The following is an 11,158-nucleotide window of genomic DNA, read 5'->3' as shown; positions in this document are numbered from 1 at the left end:
TCTCACGTCATTCTATTCTGCTAGCTCCAGGCATGTGGGCCTCCTTCTAGTCCTTATAGGAAGTGTCAGAGACTGCACTAATAGTTTAGGTCTTAGGTCACCTCCTCAGAGAGACTATCTCTGACCATGTTCTCTATCTCAGTATCTTATTTCTCTTGGCACACATCACTTTCTAAATTATTTCATTTATTCATGTACTTGTTATTGTCATCCACTAGAAGGCAAGGCCAGTAAGGGAAGTGTCCTTATTTTCAGTCCTCCTTCAGGGCACCGGGTCTCACTAGCAATGTGGTTTAGCATACAAGCTATTAGATATGATTTTGGAAATTTTCTTCCTAATGAAAATTTGAGATGGCAAAGATGATATTTTAATTCACTTTTAATTTACTTTTAAAACAAGAATTCCCAAATAGGCCTTTTCTTGAAAGACGGACATCAAATGGAATCAAATAATGAAAATTCAATTATAGTTCTTAGGAATTACTTGGTTTCATTTTATGAATTTAGCCCACAATACTGTTTCTCAAAAATTCGAATTTTGATATAATACTGATTTTATTCTGCCTCATATTATTTTCATTTTACAAATATTTGTTGACTTAAAAAAGATGCAATGCTCTTCTCAACATTTTCTGGCTTATTCACTCTGTATTAGTATTTGTGCGAACAATCAATTTCCTTTTTAACTTCTTGGATTTCACCACCTTTTTTTGAGGTCTCAATCTAAAAGATGGAATCTAAAATTCCCTCTTTCCTATCTTGTGATATTTAATTGTTGAAAGAAGCCAAATCATTTGTTCTATAGAATTTCCCACATTGCAGACTTGGTTAACTTTGTCTTTATGGTGTTAAACATTCCTCTACCTTCAACCCTACCCTCACCCCCTATATAAATACTTGATCATCAGATTTTAAAGTTCTGATTAGATTCAGGTTTTTAACTTATATTTCTGTGTCGAGAATATTTTTTATTTCATTAACTTTTACTGTATCTTGCCAGGAGGAACATGATATTTGGTTGTCTCACTTTTAGTGATGTTAAAGTTGATAAGCAGATTTAAGCATTACCAGCCTGACCTGTCCATTGTTAAATTCCCCAACAGCCTTTCACCTACAAATCTAGGCCTGATTTAAACATGAAGGATGTAAGTGGATAGGTGTGAAAAAACGAAGAGTTCTAGTTATTTGGAAATTTTTCATTGTTCTGCCAACTATTGCAGCTGCCTATGGCCAGTGCCTAGATTCATTGTCTCAAATGATCTAATGGTGAATTCATTTAGATTCAAATGAATCTAAAAATCAAAACGGTGATTTTTTTTTTAATTCTGCCATCTCTTCTGTTATTTATGATTTTTCTATAAAGAAACTTTTCATCACTCCATTCTGAATTACCAATCATGTAAGAAAAGTGGGATAAATATTTTCCCCCTTTATTATTTTTAGAATAATGAAATGATGCCTATCAATCTTCAAAAGCAGTCACTTTTTATTTTCAATTAAAAACTGGATTTTTATATTTGATATGTTTCAACCTCTTTGAACTAATTTGACCTATTTAAACTAATTTTAAAAATCCTGAACTATATTTCCTTTTAACATTATTTACCTGGTACCTGTCACATGTGAAAGGTCTGTACTCCTGGATCATTCAGGTACAAGATTCAACTTACCCTTTTTATCTGCTTGAGCCAGTTAGAACTGCATTTTTTGTCACTTAAAACCTAGATTCTTAGCACAAATCTGTCCATTCTTCCACTTTTGTTCCATACTATAATTTGGATTTCATAAAATTAACAAAAAAAGATTTCTTTAAAATCATGTTAGTATTTATGATGATTATCTCTGCCATCATTTCTTTATGCTTTGCATCTTGGCAGCTCTCGCCAATAAAATGAAAAGAGAAGTGAACATGTAACAATAATTGACTCTTTTCCACTAAAGGAGAAAGAATTTTAAAAAGGAATTTGAATTGCAGCCCACAAGTTTTTTGTACTTAGCTAAAGTTCCCAAATGCCTGGAGCAACTGCTTTTACTGGTGGAAAGTTATGGTGGGCATTTAGAGCAGCCAGCAGACATTTACTGGATATGCACCTTCCATTTCTGGCAATCACTTTATTAAAAATGGAAATAGAGGGCCTCCCCGGTGGCGCAGCGGTTGAGCACTGGGTTGCGAAGCTGCCCGCGGCCTCTGCGGCGCCGGTTCGATCCCCGGCTGCTCCCCGGCCACCAGCGAGGGTCCCACATGGCGCGCAGACCTCTCCTGCCGCCCGCTGCTCCCCTCAGCAGTGTACTTCGGTCCTTCTGCCTGCTCTGCTCCCCGCTCTGGCTCTGGTGAATTCTCTCACCCTCCCGCACTTCTGACTGTACCCAGTGCATGTATAAACAAAAAACCAAAACAAACAAATAAATAAATAAATAAATAAACATGCCTCTATAAAAAAAAAATAAAAAAAAAAAAAATGGAAATAGAGCTGATGATCAAATGAGTCGGCTAGCAGGAGTCTGGATAGGAATTTAGGATTAGTATATACATGGAGGGTGTGGGTGAAGTGTGAAAGAAAAAGTTATAGTTCTTTGCTTATTTTTGTTACTCTTCTAATTTATAAAGTTGAGGCATATTCAAATTATTTTAAGACAATTATCAACAAGGTGTTTTAAACTGTTGCTTACATAGTATTATCCAAAGAGTAAACCTAAGTGAATGATCTGGATAGTAAAATAAGAATAATAATAAAATTGGTCCATGTAATGAGAAGAGCAGTGAACTGCGGAGTCAGAAAGTGCTAGTTTCATCCACTTACTCCACAAATATTTTAAGACCCAAGATGTGCTAGAAGCTGGAGATTACAAAATGAATACTAAACGTTTGCTACAGCTGGGTCGTCCTGAATCTTCCTCTCCTTTGAAAGGTGGCGGCTCACTTGGCTTTGTTTTGAATATTTTAATTAAAAAAATTCTTCAATAGACTGTAACACATCATACACGTTAGTACTTCATATACTAATCCTAAATTCCTATCCAGACTCCTGCTAGCCGACTATTTTGGGAGGTTGCTAGGCACTCTATTGTTCTAAAAATTAATAAAAATTAAAGCATTCAGACTGTTTTTCCTAAATTCCTGTAATTTAGGGCGACCAAGGAAAAATTCAAATAAAAAAATCGATGATCTAAAATCAGAAAATCGATGATTTAAAAACTTCTCAAGGGGCCCTGGAGAGGGAGTGACAAGCGGATTAGGAGAAGGGCAGCAGCACTCTGAGGGCCGCAGACTCTTGCGGTCTAAGGCTCTGGTTTCAGAACGTCAGGCTGAGCGGTTGGGCCGGCGGGCCAGGCAGGGTCTGGGTGTCGCAGGTGGCGGGGCCACTGCAGGTGACGCGACCCAGGCCTGCCCCCGCGCTGCCCGCGGTCTCTCAGCCGCACCGCCGCCTTTGAGGTGGGGCGGCTGCCACCCCGACCCCGCCTAGTCTCAGCGAGCCAATAGGAAGAGCTGCCGCGGCAGCGGGCCCCGCCCGAGGCGGCCCGAAAACCCAGAGCTTGCGGTCTCGGCCCAGGGCCATTTCCGGCCGCGGGAGCCGCGTAGCGAGGCCGCACCGGCGCGCGGCGCCCCCTGCTGGCGGCGTGCGGCGAGAGCGCGGGCGGGCCGCCTCTGCCCACGCCTCTGGGGCCCTGCGCAGCCTTCAGCCCCTGAGGGAGGCCTGGCTGCAGCCACGACCTCACTACTGACTCGCTTTTCCCCCTGACCCTCGGAGAGTGCCCCACCCCCCTTCTTCACCCCCGTCTTTTCGCTGGAGGTGGAGGGATGGTTCATAAAAGAAAAAGTAAAGACCTCGAGTGCGAGGCGAAGATGGAGGAAGACGCCCAGACCCCTGACTGGGACAGCGATGAAACGGTGATAGAGGGGTCGGTGACCGACAGCGACCTGGAGGAAGAGGAGCTGCGCTGGAGAAGGTGACCACCGTTCGCGCGGGCCTGGACAAAGTGACCGCAGTTAGCCCTGGGCCGTGGTGCGGCCTGGCCCCCAGCCTTGAGTAGAAATTGCTCCCTGCGTTATGCTTGTGGGCACTAGAACTTGGGGGCAGCCAGGCCTGAGCTTAGAAGTTGTAAGAAAGACCACATCGTCATGCCCCAAATTTAGGACAGAACCAGCTTTCTAGTAGGTGACTTTCATGGCACTTAAGAAAGGCCTTTCTCTTAACCTAGGCCTGGAAGTCTTTGCATACCCAAGTTAAGTGTTGGGATGGAAGTCCTCAGATGGATTTTGCTTCAAGCAATTTATAGACCAGGAGTAGGAGATAATTAACGGAATTTCTCTCAGGAATAAAATGTGTTCTCGGGGAACTGGTTCCTACCAACCTTTCATTTCATTAAAAAAAAAAAAAAAAGGGGTAGTTCAGTTTATCAAAACTTTTTTGAATGTCTCTAGTTTTCTGTATTAGATGCTGGAAGAAGTCAGATGAGATAAGGCCATTGCCTTTGCAAAACCTAGGAACCAGGCGGGATAGACAATTTCAGTATAATGTGGGAAGTCCAGGGAAAGTATGCTGGTAGTCAGGGTAGTCTGTTACAGTTTTCTAGGGTTGAGCTTTGGATAGTGACTTGAAGGTGGGTTAGGAATTAGCCAGATGAAGAGAAGGAAGTATTCTAGGCCAGCAAAACTGCACTGATAAAGGGGTGGTGGTGAGGCCTAACATATTGTTAGGTGTGTTGGCATAAACAGTGTTAACATGAGGTGGTGATTGGCCAAAGAGGAGCTTGGAGAGGGAAGTGGGGTGAGGGTGTAAGACCTCCTACATCATTTGTGTGTCCTGATGTTACAGGGCAGCCCGGATATAAATTTCTCCCTAACACTGACTGACACAGTGCGTATAAGATGTTAAGCTGAGCAACAGTTTAATCTCTGACATGCCCTACACTAGGGCCTTTCAAATTTTAAAGTGCTGATAAATCTTTCCAGAATCCTGTTAAAATGATTTCAGTACAGGAGTTCTGGGGTAGGGTCTGAGATTCTGCATTTCTAACAAGCTTACAGGTTAAAGTGGGGATACCTTTTGCAAAGCAAGAATGTGGCGGTTGTCTTTCAAAGTAGACTGGGATGATGAGCTCAACTAGGAAAAAACTGTGGGAATGAAGGGAAAATGATAAATCTTCAGAAAGTAGATTTCACAGGAGATGGTAGGTGATTAAATGTGGAGGGTGTGGTAATGAGTGTTAACCAGGTTTCTGGCTCGTGTAGATTACATATATAGTAATATTCCCTCTTACTGCTGTCCAGGGACCATTTTGACAAATGCATGAAATCTTATAACAACCAGTCACCATAATCAATATCCGCAACAGTTTCATCACTATAAAAAACTCTTGTGCTATCCCTTTGTAATGAAACCTCCCCCCAGCCCCTTTAAATTCCTGATCCCATAGAGCTCTTGTTTTTTTCTGTGTTCTGTTCTCCTCTTGTCTCTTCTTCGCTTTTGTTTTTGATTTGATTATGATGGATCTGGGCATGATTTTATGTGTTTCCTGCTTGGGATTCACTGAACTTCTTGAATGTGTAAATTTATGTTTTTCATCAAATGTGCAAAGTTTTTTGTTATAATTTCTTCTCATTTTTTTTCTGTCCCAATGTCTTTCTGTTCTCTTTCTGAGACTTTAAGTAACATGAATGCTAGGCCTTTTGATATTGTCTCCCTGATTGAGGCATTCAGTTTTTTCCCCCTCAATTCTTTCTCTTTTCTCTCCATAGACTCTTTAATTTCTATAGCACTATCTTCAGGTTCACTTGCTTTTTCTTTTATTACCTTCCTTTTGTTGTGAGCCTATCTAGTGAGTTTTTAATTTCAGATATTATACTTTCGTCTTCTAAGATTTTCACCTGATTGTCTTTTATATTCCTCTGTTGAGAACATCAGACTTCTTATCCATTTGATAAGTGTTCACCTTTTTCATAGAGAATGATTATAATAGCTTCTTCAAAGTCTTTGTCTTGTACTTACAACATCTGGGTCAGGGCAGGTAATTGGCATCTGTTAGGTTTAGTTTTATTTTATTTTTTTTTTTATTTTATTTTATTTTATTTTATTATTTTTTTTTTTTTAAGATTTATTTATTTATACAAGCACTGGGTACAGTCAGAAGCATGGGAGGGTGAGAGAATTCACCAGAGCCAGAGCGGGGAGCAGAGCAAGCAGAAGGAGCGAAGTACACTGCTGAGGGGAGCAGCGGGTGGCAGGGGAGGTCTGCGCACCATGTGGGACCCTCCTCCAGTGGCCGGGGAGCAGCCGGGAATCGAACCAGCGCTGCAGAGGCTGCGGACAGCTTCGCAACCCAGCGCTCAACCGCTGCGCCACTGGGGAGGCCCTGTTAGGTTTAGTTTTAAACTAAAGGGTACATTTCTAAAAAAAATTTTTGAAATAGAAACAATAATGGTGGTGTAATTAAGAATTTCAGCAAGGCTAGGTGTAATAAAAATGATAGTTGATTGTTAGTTTTTGTTTAGGAAACATGATAACAACTTGGCCTTCTATTTTGATATTTGACAGGTTGAACCTTGATCAAGAAACATCTCATGGATATGAGTTCAGTCTCCATTCTGGTATGTGTAAAGGTGGTAAATTATTCTTTTCACCAAGTAGTCCCTTAATTTCCTAAGTATTATTATTTGATTAATTTCTCCCTGTCTATTTAGCATTGTTCTTTAACATTACATAGTTAGTTTTTTATAGGCATCTACAGTAGGCCCTAGGCTATATTACTATATAGACCCACCTCAAGAGCATAAAAATATTCTTACCTTTATTTCCACTTATATGTAATGTTCTGTACAGTTGGCTTTACGTCTGCATAGAAAGAACATTTTCTTGGGCCTCCCCTGGTGACGCAGCAGTTGAGCGCTGGGCTGCCCACAGCCAGCCTCTGCAGTGCCGGTTCCATCCCTGGCCGCCGGCGAGGGTCCCACATGGCGTGACAGACCTCTCCTGCCTAGCCTGCTGTTCCCCTTAGCAATGTATTTCGTCAGTCTGCCTGTTCTGTTCCCCGCTCTGGCTCTGGTGAATTCTCTCACCCTCCCACGCTTCTCACTATACCCAGTGCTTGTATAAATAAATAAAATCTTTAAAAAAAAAAGAAATAACATTTTCTCTTCTTTATTCCATCTTGGGCCATTTTTTAAACCCATAATGCTAGTATATAATACAAAGAAAATACAACTGATTAGCCAACTGAAAAAATAAAGTTAGAAAACTACCTTCCTATATGTCAAAATATCTTAAACAGATATAAAGATATAAGTGTAAAATACAATATATACATATTCTTTCTGTTTGTTCATCCTGAAGTAAAAAATATCAGATATATTTTATTCAGTGTAATATGTGTGTTTCTTCCTCATTCATAACTTAAAAACCTTTATACTTAAAAGTAGCATTAGGAAATTTTGATTTATAAAATGTTTTTTAATGACATTTTGCAGTGTTTATAAAATCCTTGGGTCATTGTCACAGCAGAGCAGTAAAACCGTTGCAAATGATTATATTTCATTCTAGACACTCCTTCTCCAGAGATTCAAGTTGGGTTCAAACTCAGAAAGGATCCACAAAAACAAGTAAGTAAAAATACGATGATGTCTGTTGATAGTGAGGATGCAGTGTCACAGGTGTGTCATAATTGATTAATTACATAATTGTTAAAAATTGGAAATGCAATCTCATGGAGTGGTAAGTTATTAATGATAATTCTTTTTGTGTATTATTTTGCTGCTGCTTTAATCTTTTACTCAAGTTTTCCTCCTTTCTTAGCCATTCTGTTCTTATACGACAACCTTGATGAAATCCAGTTGTTTTATATAAAGACCTACAACTCAACAATAAAAAAACAAATAACCTGATTTGAACAGGGCAAAGAACTTAAAGAGACATTTCACCAAAGAGATATACAGATGGCTGATAATCACATGAAAATATATTCAAAATCATTAATCACTAGGGAAATACACATGAAAACCACAATGAGATACCACCTCATACTCATTAGGATAGCTATTATCAAAAAAACCAAACAACAAAATAGAAACAAAATTATACCAACAAGTTTTGGTGAGGGTATGGAGAAGTTAGAATTCTTGCTCATTGTTAATGGAAATGTAGAATGGGGCACCACTGTATAAAATAGTATGGTGATTCTTCAAATTAAACATAGAATTAACAAATGATTCAGAAATTCCACTTCTGTGTATATACCTGAAATAAGTGAAAACAAGAATTTAAAAATATATTTGCATGCTCTTGTTCATGGAAACATTATTCAGAACATAAGGTGGAGGCAATCCAAGTATCTATCAACAGATGAGTGAATGCACACAATGTGGTATAGACATACAGTGGAATATTATTCAGCCTAAAAAAGGAAGGAAATACTGATACTTGTTATAACATGGATGAATCTTGAAGACATTATACCAACTGAAATGAGCCAGTTACAAAGAGACAAATATTTTATGATGCCACTTAAATGAATACCCAGAGTAGTCAAATTCAGATACAGAAAGCAGAAGAGTGGCTGTCAGGGGTTGGGATGGAGTGAAAGGGGGGAGTTAGTGTTTCATGAGTATGGAGTTTCACTTGGAAAAGATGAAAAAGTTCTGAAGATTGATGGTACATCAGACTGAATGTATACAGTACCACAGAATTATACACTTAAAAATGGTTTAAATAGTAAATTTTATGTTAGATATATATTTTATCACAATATAAAATATAAAAGAAGCTAAGAAAGTAACATAAGAATTATCTTAACTGTTAAATTTTTAACTGGTTGCATTGGATTAGCATTCATCAATTTGAAAAAATTGTTTTTCTTCCTAGCAAAGTCAAGACAAAATGGAACAAAATCAAGTTCTGTTACAGTAAGTATCCTAATTTTTGGCTTTATTCTAGATACTTTTGTCATTTTTCTCATTTAAAATGAGTCTTCACTTATTTTTAGGGTTTTAAAATTGTGCATTTTTGAGTAATGGCTCCTTTAGCCTCATAAATATTATTTTACAAACATTCTAGGTCAATTTTATTTCATAAAGAACCAACTAATGGTATTTGTTGCCAATGAAAAAAACAAAAACTTTGAAGTGAAAATTACAGTGTTAGAAGACCGGTGTCTAGCATCTTGACCTTGAGTTCTCCAATACTTTAAATTTTCTAGTGAGGTCAGTGGTATATTTATGACAGTGATTTTTTTTTATATTTTATAAAGAAAAGTCTCAAGTAAGGATGATCTGTATAACTTAGTGAATCAGTATTTCCTAAAAGACCAGTGCATGATGTCATAAAATCAGGCACAGGAAAAAAAAACCACTGAAAATGCAAAATAGACCAGTAGGTTATAATTTTATAGCAGACAAAATGTTCATTGATTATTTCCCTTTCTACATTTCTAGTAACCTTTAAGGAAGCTATTGCTTATAGAATTTTGGTGTAATATTAAAAGGGAACATCCACAATTTTCTAAAAAGTTTACTAAATTACTCTTTCCTTTTCAAATTGCCTATCTTTGTGACCACATTTTTGTTATATACTTAAAACAGTATACGGCAAAATATGAAACGAAGTTAACAGATAAGAGATGACAACTGTCTTCATATTTTTGATTTTGTCATATTTTCTGTATAAGTGATCTCATTCTGCAGATTACATCCTGCTTTTAAATTTTAAGTAATAACTAAAAATTATTTTCTCATATCATATTTTTAAAAAACATAAATTATCATGACCTCAAAAAATTTAATTGTATAATTTCACTGATTTGTTTAATTATTTCTCTACTATTAGATGTTTAGATTGCAGTCTTGCTTAATGTAAGTAACTTTTTAGTAAATTTTAGTTTAGTAAACTTTTACTAAAAAGTTATTTACAACATTTTAAAATAAGTTAGATGAAAGTTGCTCTATTATCAGACATATCTTAAATTTAATTTTGTAGTTAAGGGAAAAATTCTGTTAAAAATTCAGTTATTAAAAATTCTGTAGTTAAGGGAAAAAATGGCATTCTTTTCCACTTGCCTCATAGAAATTATCATTCTATATGAGCAGTTTCATTTCCATTTTCAAGATAGCTTCATATTGGTCACTATTTTTAGGTGGGTGAGAATGTTCAATTCATTATTCTTGTCTAGGATTAAAGTAGTATGCCTGGTTCATAAAAAATGCTCTCAAGACTGTTGAAACAGAAGGTTTTTTTGTTTTTTGTTTTTTTTTAAGGGAGGGATCTTGATTACATTTTTGCAGTAAATTAGGGTAAAAAAAACAGTTAACTGATTGCTTTTCTTCACTCAACTTTAAATTATCCCAGGGCAGATAATCAGAATTGCAAATTAGGTATGACCCTTTTTTTGCTTTTGACCTTTTCCCCTTCAGTATTGCTTCCTTTTCCTTGTTTGCTGTGAAATACAAGAATCATGAATAATATTTGAGAATTTCTCATTAGTGACTTTCATTTACACTTACAACTATAATGGCAAAATTTCAGTGTATTTGAAGATGTAGATAGTCAAACTGCCTATTTAGGACTGGTTTTCCTCTCTAATCCCACCACCCATATTTAGTAGTCTGTTATATTTCAAGTTACTTTGAGATATAAATGTAGTTTACCTTATTTGCACTCCTGAAGTACACTCCATTCGTTTTTCAGCTCTCTCATTTTCTCAATCACTTGAAATGTAAAGGTTAGCATATCTGTAGTAATTTTGAAAATAATTATAATAGTGTAACAAAAATATTATCCTATTTGGAAATTTCCTTATTTTTTAAAAAAGATTTATTTATTTATTTATTTATTTATTTATTTATGCATACAAGAGCTGGGTGTAGGCCAGAGGTGTTGTGGGGGGAGGTGGTGGTGAGAGGATTCACCAGAGACAGAGTGGGGAGCAGAACAGGCATATCTGCTGTGGAGGGAGCAGAGGGCTAGACAGGAGAGGTCTGCTGTGCCATGTGGGTCAGCTCCCTGACGGGGGATAGAACTCATGATACTCAATGGCTGGCTATTGCTTGATAGCACTGTGTCTTTAACCCCTGTGCCACCAGGGAGGCCCTGGAAATTCCTTTAAATGAACAAAAAATTTTACTTTAATTTGAGAAATCGTGTTTTTCCTTTCCATTTCAACATTTACCTTT

General features: G+C 37.5%; 1 protein-coding gene across 1 annotated transcript in view; it reads left to right on the top strand.

The window, feature by feature from the left end:
• The first annotated feature begins 3,645 nt into the window (after nt 1–3,645).
• Nucleotides 3,646–11,158, top strand: part of ANKRD31 (ankyrin repeat domain 31) — a 71,524-nt gene continuing 64,011 nt past the window's right edge. The window contains exons 1-4 of the mRNA XM_037529992.2: nt 3,646–3,948; nt 6,537–6,589; nt 7,539–7,597; nt 8,856–8,896. Coding sequence (XP_037385889.1) covers nt 3,800–3,948; nt 6,537–6,589; nt 7,539–7,597; nt 8,856–8,896 — 302 coding nt within the window. The 5' untranslated portion in view covers nt 3,646–3,799. The remainder of the gene's footprint in view (nt 3,949–6,536; nt 6,590–7,538; nt 7,598–8,855; nt 8,897–11,158) is intronic.

Source organism: Talpa occidentalis, unplaced genomic scaffold (assembly GCF_014898055.3).
Source record: "Talpa occidentalis isolate TD23 unplaced genomic scaffold, MPIMG_talOcc4v2.1 talOcc4.6, whole genome shotgun sequence".
NCBI classification, from domain to species: domain Eukaryota; kingdom Metazoa; phylum Chordata; class Mammalia; order Eulipotyphla; family Talpidae; genus Talpa; species Talpa occidentalis.
The sequence above is the reverse complement of the archived record's forward strand: the minus strand, read 5'-3'. Positions and strand labels throughout refer to the sequence as shown.